Here is a 20,061-nt window from a genome sequence, read left to right as displayed (position 1 = left end):
ATGGATATGAACCTCATTAGCACTCCATCTATGCGTTTTTCCTTATCCAGATCAGAGATCCAGATACAGGTCACATGTTTATACCATGAGTAAATGAGGTTAATATTTATCATATCCCAAAACCCAAACCCAAAGCACTTTAAAGAATGATAACTCAAACAGTTCTATCACGGATACCACCACCGTGGGAGCTGAAAGCCCAAACCCTGCCAAATAGCTTCCCCGCTGAGATACAAATGGCAAAACAATGTCGCACATGCTCCACTTCACAAACAGCTTGTGTGTTTACCTGAATGTGGCCTTGAGGATCTGTCCAGAGGTGCTCTCTTTGGTGTGGTTGTTGTATCCGTAGAAAAGGTCTCCGAACACAGTCTGGTTAGCAGGGATGTCTGCTGCTTCCCCACAGTCTATTCCCTCAGTGCAGGCCTCAGACAGCGGCAAGCATGACCTCCCATCTGGACCACGCTTGTAGTCCTCAATACACCTAAAGTGACAGGGGTTTAAGTGATTTAAATGATTCATATATATTCTTCTTTCCATCTTTCCTTTGTGAGAACTGTGATAAATGTTTACTGAATTACTTATTGTTCCTTTATTGTCAGGCAATTTAATTGTTGCTCTGCATCTGCTCTTGCATTTCCTGAATTTCTTTTATCATATTTCTTAATTAGTATGCAGAAAGCAAAACAAGAGCATTTCTAGGTTAAAGTCAATTCCGTTTATATTTTTTTTAAATAACAGGTTCTGGTGAGACTGCAGGTTTTAAGCCTGTTAAGCTGTCATTTAAATATCCAACCATATGACAGGAAGCTGCTCTCTCGTGGAGTTTTAAATGATAATGGAGGATCACATAGCAGATAACAGGATCAATAAGATGCTGTCTCTCCTCTGCATGGCCAGTCGAACGCAGTGAGAATGCTGAGACACTGATATAAACCTTGTGATGTATTACTGTTTTTGTGCAAAAATATAAAATAATGAGAGCCATGATTAAGTTGAGCTTGTGCCAGGTCTTTCTTTAGGAAAAGTTTTTTTTTATCATATGTTTTTATACACTATATTTTATACATATAGGGCCTGATTTACTAAAGGTTTGCGTGAGCAAAAACGTGTGCAAACTTGATATCACCCGCAAATTAACACGCAAACTGATCTACTAACGGTGTGCACGCAGAATGACGTCTTTAAAAGTGCAAGATAGCACCTGTTGTTCATTTACTACTTTTGCCTTAATGAATATGCAATTTGGGGCATAACATGCAAATACATTTATTTACTACACGCAATGTATCTACCAAACCGAAACACAATCTCATGTGAGTGCAACAGCCTCTGTATTTAATACGTTTGAGAGAAACGTGCAAACCGCCAAGTGTTGTGCAGAGATGGCTACTGTTATTGTTGCCAGAAGGAGACACAGCCGTAATGAAAGAAAACGTAGAGAAATTAACAATATTAGATAATATTATTCTATATCTAATATGTAGCAATACAATTATTTTATTTTATTTATTCAATGAACTATATGAATAGATTTTTTTTTTGTATTTTCCTTTAGCTTTGGCAATACTGTTGTTTTAACATTCATGCCAATAAAGCAAATTTCGTTTCGACCTGACTGCTTTTCTCTGTGAGATGGAAGAATTTAGAAAGTTGCGTGGCGCTGCGGAGAGCCCCCAGCTGCAGTGCATGGATCCCGCGTAAAATTCATGAGGGAAGCCGGAGGGAACGATCACCAACTGTTCACAGCGTAAGTATGAGAGAGGGAATGGGGCGTTGGGGCGTACAGGGTCAGGGCCAGGAGATTTCGGAGCGACCGGGCACGGTGCGGATGGTCGGTGACTGTTCCCTCTGGCTGGATGAAGCACGATCTGCTGGCATTTCCTCACGTCTGGGTCATTCCAGCATGCTGTAGCTGTTTCTGCTGGGGTTTCCCAAAACAGTATTTCCAGGTGTGCTGTCCCAAGTAGTGCAATCTCAGACAGGATGGCCAGGCTTCTCAATTGTGTCTGACAGAATACATACAGCGCATGCTCATTTCAATCGATTCAGCTGTCTACAAAGCCCCAGTAATGACTTGCATTTCAATTGAGCTGTACAGGCGCAAACTTATCAGCCATTTGTTATTATTACCATAAGTGGACAATTACACGGCCTATAATCAATAAATATAATGCTACTTTTGAATGTCATTATTACAATTGAATATTATTGACTGATGTTGATTACACCAAGAAAGCTGGGCTACAGTGAGATTTTTATCTTTATAAAACTAGGGAAGTTTATGTAGAAATTAAAAAAGGAACCCTGACCTCAACAAACAACTGCATTGTTCTATTTTATCCTGTTCATGTAGAAAAAAGAAAGTTATACTACTGTACAACATATTTACAAGCAGATTGTCTGCAGTCAGGAATATTGACCTCACAACTCAACAGTGTACAATCAGCAAAATCTATTCTACTCAACTGGCACAATATTCTCTATCTCAGAAAAGGAATTAAAATTCAAACACTGTGAGTCATCTCAAGAGTGATGTTTTGACATCTCAGTGTATAATATACTCTGTGAAATGAATCAAAGCCAGACGAAGTAAAGAGAGAAAAACGGGGATGGGGAGTTAAAAAGAGAAAGATAATCTGTCAGGGATTTACACTGAGAGAAGCTCTCTCGTCGATGCCAAATGTCGCAAAGCTAATGCCAGTCTCCAGTGGGACCAGTCGAGGATTAGCCACATCTGCACTGTGGAAAGTGACAACAACAAAATGCTGTTGCTGAGAATTAAATGAAACATGATGTTTAATGTAAAGATGACAGCAAGGAACAACAGCTTATTTTGTTCAATCAGAAAACTGCTGTTTACAAGGTCTGGCAATGTTTTCACATACAGTACAATGTTGGCAGATAGATACACATTTATATATATATATATATATATATCACACACACACACACACACACACACACACATGCTGGTCATAATGCCACTGTATGTCTAGTTAGTGTCAGAGATTATGAATATCTTGCCTTTGGACCACCTTTTGTTTAAAGCTCTGCACCCCATGAGGTTTTTTATTTATTACATCTGATTAGAACTCTGTTTAGATTGAAGTTAGGTGGCACAATGTTGGAATTTATGTGAGATCACCAATCAGAATAATATGTCACTCAGTCAGTCTGTACAGAGGTCTAATCAGTCTAATAAATGGAAACCCCCGTGGTGCTTCACCATGGCTGTGTAATGGCTTTAGATTATATTAGGCAGGTCTCCAAATACCGAATCTAACCATAATCCCATGTAACCTTTTTAATTGCCGTGATAAATAAATGATGGCTGAATTCCATTCAGCTGCTGCTGTTTCAGGATCCTGATATTGGGCAGGCTGGCTCACTGTCACATGGTTTACTGGGAAACATGAAAAGAACAGACCCATCATTAATGTTAACATCTGTGCTTTTCCCACTACCATGTCAAAATGTCTGCAGTAAAAAAGGATTAAAATATTCCCATACTGTATTAATACAACATGCTGTGCTTAACATAGTTATTCACATCCCTTGTGCTAATATTTCAGTCTTTTTTTGTATACTGCAGTTTAACATTTTATGACAATCCTTACCTTTGTGTTGTTTTACATAATTATGTCATCAGGTAAAACCTTAAATACATTTACTATTAAGTCTTACTGACAACTGCATTGGTTCAAAACAGGTAATCTATGAATGAACCAGAATTCCTGAGTATATAATCTACATGTAATAAAACCATGACTATACAGTATTGTCAGTCACAACATATCTCAGAATGTCTGGTTCCTTCTCCGTCAGTAGGCTTTACAAAGACCAATCCAGGAATGTAGACAGAAGTAAACAAGCTGCCATTACTGCAGTGGCATGTCACTTGACATCTATAATGCTGTAAACTATATTAAGTGTTTACATTTATGCAAAAAGTTGTAACTTTGCAGAGATTGCCGCTGCACATATTTTATTAAAAGGCGTTCAAAGTTCAACTCAGTTTTAGCTGCGGAATATGGCCATAGCATATCTGTAGAGCTGCATGTGAGCTAGACAAATCTTGCCCAGTTTGCAGATCTCTTTACCTGCAAATCACTAAAACCACACTTATGTGTTACTGGCTGCTACATCAGCATTAGCGTTAGAGCTCAACTAAAATACTGCCATGGAACTACTCTCCTTAACTTTTCCTAAAAAGATAAGTGTTGAATTATGTAAAAACCTATGGCCATTGTATGCAGCATTGCAAAACAGTGCCCTGCACTAGTGTCAACACAAAGAACAAAACAAAACTTAAAAAAAAACAGTTGTGCTGGCATTTTTTGTTTATACAAGATATCAGTTGAAAATTAAAGCAAGTCATTTTTTAAAGCTTCTGTACAAATCAATCAAGTATTCAATTTTCCCCACAGGAGTTTACACTTGTCAACACTTTTGAAGACTAGAGAATAGTATTCAGACTATATACAAATAAACTTTAATTCAGGTTTTACTGACTTTTTATTTGTCATTTTGGAATTCTATTCAAAAGTGGATGATACTTACATACTATAGCAGGCTGCTACAGTATACAACCTAGTCCATTATTAAACAATGGGCAGGTGGAAAGGGTCACTATTTCACAACCAATCCTGGTCTGACAACATCCTCCATCATGATCTCATTCTCCTGCACATCCTCTTTTTCTAGGGACAACTTTAAGTTTGTTTCCCACACTGCAGAGTGAGTAACTCACTGCCAATTATCTTCCATGAAGGATAAGCCTGATACAAGAAATAAGGCTAGCTGCCCACACCCACCCACCTCTTCCAAAATCAGTCCTCTAAGTTATCGTACCTGTCAGCAGGGACCCTGGAAGAGTAGGGTGGGGAGAGTAGCCAAAGTAGGGTAAGCTGAAAGAAAGTCTAATGACGTCATAAGGAAATGCTTGCTGACATAATGGTTTTTGCATTAATGTAATTGGATTTTTATCACATAGTTGACAACATTTTACACCAATTCTAAATGCTTTACACTACAACAGACAGCAAACTTTAACACCAACCTCATATGTCAAAGCAGTCACAGCAACAACACAGTCAAGAACACTGAAGTCAAGCCTGAAGACTGGAATGAGTTGATGAGGGAGTGAAGACAGTTCAATGAAGGAATCGGCCCATGACCAGTTCATCATAGTTTATAAAAAAGCAGGGCAGCGAGGATACAGCTATACAGCAAACAGGACGCAGATCTCCTGATGCACATTCAACCTGCGTTGGACCCGTACATGACACAGCTGTCACTCATTTGTCACTGTTTTACACTTCTGACTGGCCACCTCCAATCCCACCAGCCTATACAGCACAGAGTGTGTAGCTGTCCACCTACTATAATCATGCAGCTGAAGAGAGCAGATTGTAGCTTAAAATAGAGGAAATGGTTAGTAATATACTATTTCTACAGCAAGTTTTGCTAACGAAAGCCTCTTTTCCATTACCTTTTACCAGCTCAACTCACCTCAACTCGTCTGTACTCGACTCAGTTTTGGCCCGCCGTCCTTTGTTTTTCATTTGCAGATAGTACCCCCTCAATGTAGGTGGGCGTCATAGCAACGTAACAATCTACAGAGTTGATTTCTCACCTCAAAACTTCTCAGAAATGGATTTAGTGTTGAAATAACATGAAAATTGTAAAATATAAATGATGCAATGATGATGCAGTGAATAGTGAATAGTGACGATTCTCTCTGACCAATCAGTAGTCTGCTGTGTTTTCACGTCACATTTTAATATCAACTCTGCCTGCTCGGAACCTTGACGTAGGTGATACGGAAAAAAAGTACCAGGTAGCAGGTACAGGTGAGTTGAGCAGGTACCATGTGGTGGAAAAGGGGAATAAAATCATAGACTTCCTATAGTCTCAAACCAAATAATCAGACTTTGAAGTAGGGCTGCCCCTAATGATTATTATTTAATTAGTCGATTAATCTAATAACCAATTGATCAATCATTCTAAAGAAAATTTTATTACTTAATAAAGCAATACATTTACCCACAAGAAATATCTAAACTTGTGTCATTAATCATTTCATTTTTTATTCAATCATCAAGATGAAAGAGTGACATAAAGCACATTAGAACATATTTTAAAATGAGTCTAATTTCCACTTCACTGCTGTGTTATGATAATAATAATAATAACAGAATATATTTGTCAGAAGCCGGATCACAAAAACACTCAAACTCAAATTTAAAGGATTTCTGCAACACATGGATGAATTTATACTGTGGTTCAACCTGAACTGGAGAATCAGCTATTTTCACTTTTGCCGTAATGTAACATGGTGCAGAAATGTCTTCCAAAATTGGGGCAATAAAGAAACATTTAGAAAATCCAGTGCTGTTTTGACACAGCGCTGTGGAATGATTTCAGTGCTCGTGCCGCTTCGAGTGTTCGTATATAGCGGTTGTACAGCTGTGATATGTGACTGATGCTATAGCTGACTGGATTGAATTCTCTCCAGGGGTCTGTTTATTATCAGTGGCACATACTGATACCTAACAGATTCATATAAGTTTACGAATTGTATCAACCGTTTTTTTAACGCCTCATTTAAGGGGTTGCTTGAGCCTCCTCAGCACCCTTACGTCCCGCCTCCATGCTTGCAGAACACTAACCACCACAAAATTCCTCCATTACTCTACCATCCCTCCTAAGGCTGCTTTCTGACTAACAGTCTGTTTGCTTTGTCCAAACCAGTGTGACATTGATGCGTTTCTTATTTGGCTTCAACAGGCCAGTTTAGGCTGGAAAACAGAAGTAAATAGAGAATAGAGTGAATAGAAAATCTACTTCCACAGTATATGGATCTCTGTATTGAATCACACTGGTGGACGTGAGCAGGAACTGAATTTACCTCACACCAAACACCAGATGCTGACAAAATTTGTCTTTAATGGATCATTCTTTAAGGGTCACTTAACACCCTGGGAAGTAGCATTTAAAAAACTTAGTTATATGGCTTTGTGTTAAGACTCATGACGAAAGAAAAGATAAAAAGAAGGCAAAGATACACACTCCTGTTTATGTCAATGGAGGTCGAGCAGGTGAACAGTTTCAGGTTCCTTTGGAATCAGCGTCACAGAGAACCTGTCATGGATATTGCACTCCATGCCAGTAAAGAAATATACATTTAGTTAGATTATTTCAATCATGTTGAGGTGGAAATATTTTCTTTCTTTTTTTCAGCCTTGATTTTGGAGCAATGTGTTAGACAGTGCTCTTATAACACCAAATAAGGGAATATGCTTTTTATATGTTGTTGATCCCTCCGGTAGAGTTCCACATACTTGGAGAAACAATGACAAGGAGCACTGGTGCTGTTATGGAGGATCATGGTTGCACGACACCTATCTAAGAACCTTTGTTTTGTTTGTTCTTTAATTTGTCTCACATCTGAATGTTTGCTTTAATTATTTGTTTATGGTGGTACAGTTTATAATGTATATGGAGGGGATCTGTACATGATATGGCTTTCTGTCTTGTGCTCCCCATGGTTCATCCTGTACAACATATGTCCCACCTTAAGTACACGAGTGTGAGTGTTTTTATGCTGCTATTCCTGGACGTTATTTGCCACAGTTGAGAACTGTGGACAGGATATATTTTTTCTACTTTTGTATCAGTGGATGCAGTTATTATTCCACGCATATTTTGCCCTGACTCACATGTTGCTTCAAATGGCTTCTAAAGTGTTCTGTTTCAAGTACTCAGTTTCATTGCAAAACTGAGTACTTAATTGATAAGTATTTATTGATGAAACAATATAGAAATGAAATCATAGCAAACATTCAAATGACTAGATGCAGTGTGAAGGATGATAGAACATAACAGGGAAATGAAACAAAATAATTTTAGTCAGAAACAAATATAAACCCGTGAATCTGTGCTTTCTTACCCACAGAACATCTGGATGTTATAGAGGGTTGGGTCATCCTCTAGAGGAGCCAGCTGCTGGAGACACAGCTGCTCACATCCTCCATTGAAACCGTCAGAGCAGTCGATGCCAATGTGGTGGTCGTAGCACCCGGTCCCATCCTTCATAGGACTCAGCCCTGGAGGGCACTGTGGGAGGAATAAGTGTTTTTAAATGACTAATGTTAGCAATTACAGAATTTACTTCATTTAGGGACACATTCTTAGTGCTGCCCAAACAGCGAGAAGCTGCCACATTAACACTAATCCCAGAAGGGACAGGTAAACAGACCCGATAACATCTGTGCCACAGAATGTAAACAGTCAGATTTCTGTTCCCATTAGTGCAGCCTGTGTGAGCACCAAGCTTAGTCTGTAAAGCTGCACATGGCAAGATGTTTCATGTAGAATTCTCACATTATGGCCTAATTAACAGCAGGAGCAAGCAAAAGAAAGAGCCATGGCACGGGTTATTTTGAAACAAAAGAAGTGAAAAATAAATCGTCTGTAACCCAAAAGTTGATTGCAAACTAAAATGTCAATTAATCAATAACTCAATTAACAAATCATTAATAGACAATAAATGTGACAATCTATTAATGATTCAAGTAATTTAGTTAAGTTAATCTAATACACTAAAAACTCCTGGGTTATTTCTTCAACCCATTTCCTGGGTTAGTTTTGTTGGGTTAAAATTATGGGTTATTTTTTCAGAGTAACCATTTTCTGGGTTATAGGGTCAAATTCAAATAAACTTTATTGGCATGAATATAGAGCACCCCTGTCCTTCTTCGGTGCAACTTTGTCGTGTATTCAAGGTAAGCGAGTATTTTCAGTGTTGAAGTAGCGTAAACCTTTCTGTGTCCATGACCCCGTTGCTAGTTTAGCACCATTTGCTGAAAAAATTACCATGGCTTAGTTGCTACGTTGAGACTAGCGTTAGCCGTGGTCATTCTGTGGTTGCCATGTACATCTAACTAGTTTAAAGTCTGTGTGAAGTCACACATGACATGACACAACCAATATTTGAAGACTTTAAGCCTTAAGTTCAATCCAGTTATTGAATGTTGTCGAATGTTTGAGAGTTGTTCATTGTTCTATTTTTTATATAGAGTTTAATTTTATTTAATGCAATAAAAAAGTAAAAAGTGTGTAATATTGTCACGTCTTCCTTTGTTCTGTTTTCTAGCCACTCATCTGTTCCCATGGTTTCTGTCATTTAGTGCATCTGCATCACCTGTGTTTAGTTAATTACCATCATCATCAGTTCCACCTGTGTTCTGTTAATCAATATTCATCTGTGTTAGTATTTAGTTCCTTCAGTTCAGTCAGTCTTTGGCTGTTCTACTTTGTAGTCTTGTTTAGTGTGTGTACATCCTGTCTGTACCTTTTTGGAGTTACTTTATTAGTAAAACATTTTAATTGGAACTTTGGACTCCTCCTCTTCTTCTGCCTGCACCACACCATGACAGATATAATGTAAAACAAAGTTTTATTTTCTGAAATAAGGCATACTGGCATAGTAACTCAAGTTAGGTTATTTTTGACACAACTCCTGGGTTAAAAAGGGACCAACTAATTTCTGGGTTATTTCAACCCAGATATTGGGGTTGTTCTTTTGACCCAGAAGTTGGGTTATATTAACTACAATGCTGGGTTTTTTTAACCCAACATTTGGGTTAGGTATTTAACCCAGACGTTGAGTCAAAAAGAATAACCCAATTTTCTGGGTTGAAATAACCCAGAAATTAGTTTTTATTTAGTTAGTTTTTTTAATTTGTTTTCCTTTTTAACCCAGGAGTTTTTGGTGTGTATGTTTGGGTTTTGGACTGCTTTAACTATTTTCTGACATTTTAAAGATTAAACAAAGAATAGATTTATTGACAAGATAATCAGCAGATTCATGATGAATAAAACTGTACAATCTAATTAGAGAAAGCTGGACTCATTAGGGAATATACAGCAGCATGTTATAAAAAAGTCTTTTTAGTTTGTTATATTAGGACATGAGTAATAATAAAGTGGAGGGCCAGCACACAAGGGGAGGACGTTATTAGCCACTGATGGACTACACCTGTAAGACACACGAGGAGCGCAATGGTGGAATAATTCACCGCCTAAATCAAAAGAAAGTGGCCCACGCCATAGGAGGCCCAGTTGTCACAAGCCTCCCAGGGGGATGACACATTGCACAGGTGACACAGGGGCCAGTCATGTGGTTATGGCTCAGTCAGACCAGGGAGAGAGACACAGACAGAGAGAGAGCGAGAGAGCTCACACGGGGCTAACAGGAACATCCAGGCGTCACAATTACAACATGCAGGGTAAAGCTCTCAGGTTTCGTTGTGTTAGTTAGAAGATATGCCATATTTTCCACTTTCCCCCATCAAACTTTCCGGACAATATTTTAGCGGTACTTACGTAACCTGACATTTATACTCGGCATGTGTTGTGTATATCATGTATCACAATTTCTCTCTTCACGTCAAGGCAATAAAAAAAAGACTAAGGGCTTACAGCCATGCTAGCAGCTCTGTCTGGATGCACTTTGGCATGTAGTACAAGTATAGCTGAGCTTCCCGGGAGAGACATTTGTTTTGCAGGTATTTGGTCATAAAACACACATAAAAATGTTTGACTTGATAATGCAACCAAAGTTAGAACGAATTGACTGTTGGGAACATGAATCTATGGAAATCTATGCAATAGTTGTCCCGACATTTCATTTAAAACCACAAATGGATATAGAAAAAAAGATAAGTTAAGAATCATCGTCTGGACACCATAAATATTTGTTCAAAATCCCATGGTAATTCATTAGGGGTGGGGGAAAAAATCAATACAGCATAGTATCACGATATTTGCCATGGCAATACTGTATCGATACGCGGATGCCAAATATCAATATTTTATTATATAAATTGCAGATGGGAATTTTAACTTTTTGGTACTAGAAGCATAAAATGTATTGCTTTTTTTAGTCCACAAGAAAACTTAAGAGGACCTTATAGAGAACTGAAAAAGTGATATGAACAAACTGAGAAATGTATCTTTTTAGATAAACAGATGTTGACAAAGTTTGACTTTAGGGACCTAATTGGAAGTTAGAAAAAGGTAATAAATTGCAATATATCTCAATATATTTAAAATCGAATCACAACATAAATATCGTGATAATATCATATTGTGGGACCTCTGGTGATTCCCACCCCTATAATTCATCAACAACTGTGCCATTCCTAGAGCCATAAAACAAACAAGATAAAAGAAAAAAAAAAAAAACATGCAGACAAAAAAATGGCAGATTAGTATCAGAAAACATTAATCATTTTGTTCTTACTATTCAATGCATTGTGGTGGTGTTGTCTTAATGCGAGAATGGTGCATTGCTCCAGGCTCAACTTAACACATTAAACATTCAGCCACAGTAGGTAAACTCTTGAGTGAATACCCATACCCAGTTTTAAAGTTTTAAAGTTTTATCCTGTATATGGTACCAAGCAAATGGCATTTGCATAGCATTACCACTTGATTATGTACTGTGACACAAGGGATGACAAGAACAGTGATGAAATAGCAGACAACCAGTGTCATCTATAATGAAAGGATTCTCGTTCTGATGAGGGGGATGAGGAAATACTGCTGGTTTAAATTTAAATTCTCATACAATCCAGAGAGGATTCATATTTGATGAGTGAAATTAAATCCTTCAGTATTGAAATGTGTGAAACAGCAATGGGTGTCGTAGATTAACTTCAAGAAATTAATGGAAACAAATTATTAAGTTTTTACAGAGCCATGGACAACTTCTTAATTGAAAAGCAGTCTGTGCTGGGGTAAATTTACAAAAGAGCTGCGAGACCTGACTTCACCCCAGTTCCCTCCTTCTACAGTCTTGTTCAGCATATCCTATGCAATTTTTTCCGAGACCTGTCAAGTTAAATTCACATTATGTTTTCTGTCAGCTATTACTTCAAAGGAAACTTTGATGGAGTGCATTTTAACAAGGCACTGCTACCTTCAGAACAGCAACTAAGCAGCTGGTTTCCTCTAAGCACTGAAGGATCAGCAACTGCTTATTTTATTATTTAGGCCTGCATTCATCAGATGGTCCAGGTTGCTCATTTGGCTAATATAGTACATGCTTGTTATGGATTCCAGACTTCTTAATTTTTGTGGTGGTATAGTATACTTTTTCTGTTAAAAGGTCTAGTGAACGCATTTACAGAATGTAATATCAAAATACGTTTTCAGCGACCTTGCATCTGCTCATTTTAGAATTTAGCTCCTTGAGATGCCAACAGGAACAAATGCATCAGAACTGTATTGCCATGTACATATCACAAGATCTAGTACACTCTACGCATTGATGAATTACTGCTCCCCATTGAAGCCTGTATGACAGACATATTCAAGCGTGCATTTCCCCGTTTCAGTGTGATCTCCAGCCAGCTCTGGTGATTTCGTTCAACTTTTAGTGTGAGTGGATGTGCTCAGAGATGTTATTATTCTTGCATGTTTCATTAATTATTATTGCAATAGCATTGTTCTAATACACTCATCAAATACGATCAATATTTATTTATTACCCGCATCAGAAACTAGACATCGGGTCCTTTCTCTGGGCTGAGTACAGGGAAATTTAGAAGGACGTAAATGCAACGTGACCTTAGCTTTTACTCTGCTGGCACTGTTATGCTTAAGACATGAGAGCGTGTAATAAATGGTCATTTTCTTTACATAGGTGTATCGGACTGAACCACTTACACGGTCCTTGGTCTTTGATCAGGATTGGTTTGATTTTTCACTTAAAAAGCTGTTATAGTCTAAAGTTTGCTAAACTATGACTCTGATTTAGTGGTACCAATGTCCCAAAATACACATTGATATAATCATTGAGATTTTCTTGTTCACATGCATTAAAATTTTGATCATTAAATCAATTAGTGTGTTTTGCCTTTAAGCCTGACTTTATAAGCTTGACATTACTTAAAGTCTCCAACCCTTTTACCATGGTAGTTAGAACTATTCCAAAAAAAGTGAAAGAAATGTTTCAATTTTTCTCGAAGCATAACTGATGACTCTACAATTTCCTCTCCAAGCACTTTTTAGGTTACTTGAACAGAAGCTCATCAAAACATCTCCCAGAGGTTGAAAGGAATTTTGAAGTATTTTTAGCTTTACATATGGAGGAGAGGGAAATTCTGGAGCGAGAAAGGATGTCTTTTAGATGTTTCAATTGCTACAGTATATTGATGGTAAAGTTGAAAAAATGACTTGGGTGAAGTATATAATAATTGCCACTACAGAATGTAAGCTAGTGAGCTAGTTGAGGCACAGCTCTGTACATTTGTTCGGTCATTTCAGGGAAAGGCAGGCAAAGACAGGGAGAAGGGATCAAGTGAAGGCGCAGGCAGAGCAGGTTGAATTAAACAGGAACTATAGTCAACAACAGGCTTACATTTGGCAACAAGAAGGCAGTCCCCACCATGCAAACAAATCCAAATGGCAAGGCAGAAGGGAGATCTAAGAAAAGCAGCAGGTAGCAGGGTTATGAAAGGTGACAGAGACAGGAACAGGATAATGACAGGCAGGTCTATGCTGGATAGTTTGGAAAGCTATGACAATGAGGCAACGCATCTGATCTGGCAAGGTACTAGGGCTAGAGAGCAGGGGCCTTTCTCATTTCCCAAATTTCCACCTCCTCGACTCCTTGCGGCGCGTGTTAGTCCCTCCCACCCGAGATGCAAGCTAGAGGAGTCGAGGAGGAAGACGCGAGGAGAGAGCAGTCGAGGAAACGGGCATTTAACGAAATGAGATGTCCGTCATTTTAAAGCGACGTCAGTTCAATATGACCTGTTGCACAGCTGCATCATCTGTCCACTGTTTGAGCTGTGATCTCTGTAAGAGCAGCAGACCAGCTTTTGGCACTAAAGGCTACAGATCATATCTTTACAATCCAGAAACATGTCTGTCAACATTATAACACGTAGAAACATCTCGAGATTCCATTAAACATTATAGCATCTGTTGAAAACAGTCAGATTACAGCTGCCTAATCATTCACTAGAGTACACAGTAGGCTACTATTTTTTTCTGCGCTGCGACTTTTGCCTGTAAATAGAAGATCATTTCAGCCCTCAGCCTGCTGAGGTGAGAGTTTCATCATCAGTCCCTTTACAAAATGACACAGTAACATTCATCTCATTTAGCCTCAATTAAAACTGTCATCACAGGACTCTGGAATGACTGTTGGAATGACCTGTGCAGACTACATGGGCACTATTATTAAAACATGAAACAGCAGATCAGTGCTGAATGCTCTGGTTGATGTTACAGCCTAATAATTTGACTTCAGCAACTCTTTGCACTCTTCTGTCACGATTATAGCAGCTGAATTGGTGTGACGCGTGGATCGGCTCAGACATTAACGGAACTTATATAGGCTTATATGCATAAATCATCCACCCGCCCCCACCAACTAATTATTTGATCGGATTTAGAGACCAGCATCTGTATGGACATTTTACCCCCACCTCCACCGGTCCCTGTAGCTTTCCAGGTGATTTCTTTCTTGTGTGTTGCAGCTACTATGAGTGTTATCTTTAACAATTTACTTTGCTGATTAGAGAGGTTTAGACTGATGGAGCTCAGGGTTGATCAGGAGGACGGGCTGCTTTACTCCAAACAGTTTTACTGTATGAAACTGGACTGTGTGTGAGACCTTTTGGATGTGCAGAAGAACAGAGAACATGAATTAACACCAGATCCTGACCGATCCTGTCGGCGTGTCGGGAGATTTTTTATTATTAATTTATGTTAATTTGGCTCGTGCGTAAATGCGCACAGTGTCACTGGGGAGGCGCTTCATACAGCCGCTATTTAATGTTCATTTTTACAACCCTGCTGCCCATCCACAAACCACATTCACGCCTCTTGTAAACATCACAGCGGCTGAAAAGACTTCCGGAAAGGATACCCAGATGTACAGTATCCTCGCTTATAGCTCCTTCAGCAAGCCTCCTCGATCCTCGATGTGCATTTTAAGAATTGAGATGTCCTTCAAGATGGCGCGCTGAGATCGATTTCCGGTTCACACGCTCGAGGGTTGGGGAGTCGAGGAGACAGAAATTTGGGAAATGAGAAAGGCCCCAGGTAGATACACTAGAGGAGTAAATAAGGAAACAAGGTGCAGGTGTTTAGGTGGGTGTGGCGATCAGGTTACTGAGGAAGGCAGGAAGACACTGAGAACATCTACTGGACAGATGAGACATGACAGGGTCTGGAAAGTTATCGATCGTTGAGAGTTTTGGCAGCTTCTAGTCTGACTGTGACAAACAGTATGCACAGAGTGACAAATTGCTACATTGCAGATTGAGTAATAACGGTCAATCACCAGACTATCACTGTCACTACCATATATTCACATTGGCTCAGGGCTTGTGAATTCTCATTTGGTAACATTTTATAGAACTATTACTGCAGTAGTATTTCTTTATTACAACAAAAATTTTTACTACTATGTCCGGGGGGTCATGACTTTAAGTGGTTCACCACATGTATCTGAACATGATTACGTTGAGTGTCCCCTAGGGAACACTAAAGACATCATGTTCCCTTGATGGGATAGTGCTCCAACCCTGAGATTAGGTTAAAAGCTGCATGTGCTGAGGCACTGCAGCTCACTCGGATGATACTCTGATGCGTGTGTGTCCCAGTTGTAGCACCAGTACAAAATGGGGGCACATGTTGACTGAGCCGTCCGTGGTCTTGTTCTCGTGATAATTAGGGCCCGCCCAACGCTGCTTGCAGCTTTAATCTTCTATTGATTTTACTCTGTGAGGGGCCATTGTGGCAAATTATTTATTACCTGTAATGCAAAGAGCACATGAGACATTGAATCTCCTAACACATCTGTAGCAAGGAGACTTTAAATCACTGAAACCCAGTACAATCAATGTGTGGATATGCGGTGCAGGCTGAAAGGAATTTGTATTGATGGGTCACTGCACTGTAGCTTGCCAGCCACAGATAGCTCTAGTTATTGACTGCTATAATAGGCTTCCGACATGCCAGAATAGTGATAACTCTGGGCCATTTTCCAGCTGTCCATAGGATAATAATCATTAAGAATATACGCCTGCCAGAGCCTTTGTCTGTGAATTGTTATCACTTAAGATCTCCACAAATCTGGTCTATAATCCTGGGTAAATCATTGCTAATCCTCTGTCTAAAACCACCCCCAAGTGAACAGTCCCCAAATCCTTCAAAATTTTATCTGATTAAAAACTTCTACTAGTTGTTTATTTGGAATGGGTTTGTGTCCGTGAAAGGTGGAATACTTTGACTCAGCATGGCATAATGAGGAAATAATCCAGATTAAAAGTTCTTAACAAAAGTCTTGAAGGCTTAGGCACAGGTGCTTTCTAAAATTGTGGTATTATTTAAGATTTTTATACCCAGCAATATCATCTAGAATCATTTGATATCCATATGACATTTCTGAGCAAAAGATAGTTCTCACTTGGAATTCGAACAGCATTTTAAGACATTTGAAAAGGGTGAGAACCTTGCTATGGACTTCACTATGATTCAATTCCCTCCAGGTTAAGAAAAATATGAATCTTTAAATCCTGTGGCATTTCACGCCATTCTATATTTAACAGTTCAAAGGCTTAGTGGGCTCTAAAAAGCAGAATAAACTACGGATACAACATATGATTAAAGATATATAAAGTTCCTGGCACTGAGGGTTCAATCATCGCGCATATTAGCGTCTTTCCAAACTGACAAGCTTCTATATTGTTCATTGCTGCAGGTCAAAGTGTTATGTAGCACAGTTCAAAAGGATAGAGGCTAGCTAGCTGTGTTCAGGGAGTTACACAGTCTCCAACACCAGCAGAGACCTTCATAGGACTGAATTGTGGACTCTGAACCTTTCAATCTCAGGTCACACATTCACATTATAAGGCCTTTGAGCAACAAACAATGTTCTCAAAGGTGGTGGTAAAAGAGTAGACACTTTTCACAACTGAATCAGGTAGATACTAGTTTGTTGATGTATGCTACAGTTTTGGTTGACCCAAAGGTTAGAAAGGCGGCTCAGGACTGAAAAAGTGTTCTTCTTAACAAATATCCTGTATTAGATAAAAGAGAATTACAATGAAAAATAGGGACAGTATTGATCAGTATGTCCTAGATAACTTTGATAGAATCTACAGTGAAAAATGCCACAACCAAACCAATGACAAATGACACACGGGTCACTAGATAATGACTAGTGACTACTGTCACTAACAAAATGATCCTCGATGGCAAAGTAATCACCATTTCTCTCAGACCATTTAATAACTGGACAGTGAGTGAAAGTACTGTCTGCCTTGTTGTAGAAGAAGCTAGCAGTACAAACCCTGCTCTGGAAAACTCCTTGAACCACCATGTCTTTAAATCCTCTTTCTTAATGGAGATAAATTCCTGCAGTGCTTTTGAGGCTTAAGGGAATCAGAACTGTGCCATTGCCAAACAGCAACAAATCCCTGCGAGAGTAGTTGGATAAGCTATGCATTTCTCAAATTTGTCTGATGGGAAGATCTGTGCAGAACTACAATGATTGAGGACTTAAACAGCAAGCTAATGCAATCACTAGAAAAGTATTGATCATTCTTCAAATGATCCTAAACAGGACATCACAAAAGTTCTTGACTCATTTAACTGCCTTATGGAAAACACCACTTAAATTTAAGGAATAAGACTTTCTATTCTTGCTTTGATATTTGGTTTAATCCATTTTTAAAAATGTGTTTATTTTGATGTCACCTACTGTAAAGCTACTTTAGAAATAAGAATAAGAATAATGGATAGTTTGCATTGATTTTGGAGAGGCACGTAAATAAAAATTCAAAATAGTATTATTTAGTTTTTCATTTATTTAACTTTTGTAACATTTATGCATGCATGGCATTTAAAATTATTTACTTTAGTTTATGTTGACATCTCTCTTGGCTGTGTGTTGTATTTGTGCAGTGAAAAAGTCATATCAAAAGTAGCTTTAGGGTTTCCACTGCATAGCAGTACCTTATTATTTCCATTATTTCCATGCCTGTGTCTGTGAGAATTCAGCTGCTAATGTTGTTTTATTTCATTTAGAGACTGGCCTCACAACAAAAACGACAGAATTGGTTATTTGTTGAAGTGTCCTAAGCAACTTATGTTTAGGTTGACCTGACAAGGACTTCTTGTGGTCATGTGAATAATGACTATTGTCTCTCAGGCCCCGTCCACACTACTGCATTTCCAAATTAAAACGGAGACCTTTTGCTACATTTGCACCTAATGTCCAGACTACAACGGTGAAAACGAAGACCTAAAACAGAGTTTCAAAACTCCGGAGGGTGTTTTAGCATGGACGGGCCACGCTCGGCTCTCTGATTGGGTCTTAGAAGTCATGCAAAGCAGAAACACAATTCTACTGACAGAGTTTTTGACATATATATAATATTATATACCGTGCAAATAACACTTATCTGCCTACACTTGTACTGTGCATGTCGCTGTATTTACTTTGCGACAACTCCCAGTCTGTTTTCCGCCGCCACACTCCTGTGTTAATTCAGTAACAGTCCCAGCTCCTTATTGGTGCATGCAAAAAAAATTCTTCGACTGTATTTATTTTTTTCTTTCGCCAAATCTTCTGTAACCAGGAAGAGACCGTCTTCTTCATGTTTACACCGGCACGCAAATGCCTAGTGTGCCTGAACGGCCAATAGTTGTGCTTTTTCAGTCATTTTAATGTAGACGGAGATCAACTCCAAAACGCAGCGGAAACGCTGGTGTGGACGGAGATCGTATTCATTTTAATTCTCCATTTGTAAACTAAAATGGAGTAGTGTGGATGGGGCCTCAGAAGCAAAGGGGAAGAAGGCGTACTCTTGTCGTCTAACCACGTTCAAAGGCAAAATGGTCACATGTGAAGGCGGGGTGAAAAGCCTGCCATCAGAGCCTTCTCCTCCAGCTTCCATGATCTTTCTACAAGAAATCTGAGTCTTTTTGTGTGTCTTTGTGATTTCGACATGCTGAATCATGCAAATGTGGATAACAGCAAGTGATGGAAGAACTGCCAAACCTTTTGAACTAGCTTGTAGGACGTGTCATCGTCTTGAAACCTTGGCAACAGTTTTCAGTGTTTAAAGGAGGGTTCAGATGCTGTTCAAACATCCGACAACCCATCTGCCTTTAGGTAGGATTTGTGGCTGGATGGTCAAAATCACTTAGACATGGAACACTACTGTTTTGGATACAGTCTGCATTTTCTTACCATGGCTACTATATATATATCTATATATATGTATCAAGATGATCCTCAGAGCCGTTGTCAGACCTTACACTCATACTGGGGGCCCTCTGTGCCTCATGTAGCCAGAGTATGTAGGCTGTTCCTGCATCCCAAAGGCATTGATAACACTGACTGGCCCTCACGTTCCCCAGACCTGAATCCAATTGAGAACCTCTGGAACGTTATGTATTGGTGCATCCGACGTTGCTACAGACTATCCAGGACTTCACAGATGCACTGGTCTGGGATGTCTGAGAGGAGATCCCCCAGGACACCATCTACTGTCTCATCAGGAGCATGCCCAGACGTTGTATACAGGAAGGATACACACTACTGAGTCACATTATGAGTTGCTGTGATCAAAGTCACGCAAGTTGGATCAGCCTGTGATTTCAGTATTTCTCCCAGGCAACACTTGTGTAACCATGTACAGCAGTATAATAAGGCCATGTACAACTAAAAGCTATAATGAAACAGCCCCTCGTAGGTCTATGCATAGCACTAAAAAGCATATTGACTGATAAATCAAATAGAGAACTGGGATGATGTATTTGCCAGAAACTTAAAAGGTTTTTCCGCATAGCAGAAAGACAAGCCCACAGGAGCATTTGTGTCAAGTTCACAGAGAAACTTATCTATTCTGAGGAGGTCCAGTAAAGAAATCACATTCTGTAGCCTAAAACACCATTCCAACATTTCAGCTTTCCTTTCATGTTTCCTAATAGAGAAAGTTGTCTTGGGAGAGTTTTTCACAGCCC

The 20,061-nt window shown here is 39.1% G+C and overlaps 1 protein-coding gene across 1 annotated transcript in view; it reads right to left on the bottom strand.

Moving 5' to 3' along the window:
• astn1 (astrotactin 1) overlaps positions 1-20,061 on the bottom strand; it is a 398,026-nt gene that overhangs the window by 213,797 nt on the left and 164,168 nt on the right. The window contains exons 13-14 of the mRNA XM_046052123.1: positions 7,955-8,121; positions 290-484 (exon numbers count right to left, since the gene is read on the bottom strand). Of these exons, the coding sequence (XP_045908079.1) occupies positions 290-484; positions 7,955-8,121 (362 nt within the window). The remainder of the gene's footprint in view (positions 1-289; positions 485-7,954; positions 8,122-20,061) is intronic.

This window comes from Micropterus dolomieu, linkage group LG06 (assembly GCF_021292245.1).
Source record: "Micropterus dolomieu isolate WLL.071019.BEF.003 ecotype Adirondacks linkage group LG06, ASM2129224v1, whole genome shotgun sequence".
NCBI lineage: Eukaryota > Metazoa > Chordata > Actinopteri > Centrarchiformes > Centrarchidae > Micropterus > Micropterus dolomieu.
Note: the sequence above shows the minus strand (reverse complement) of the source record. Positions and strands in the feature narration are given on the sequence as shown.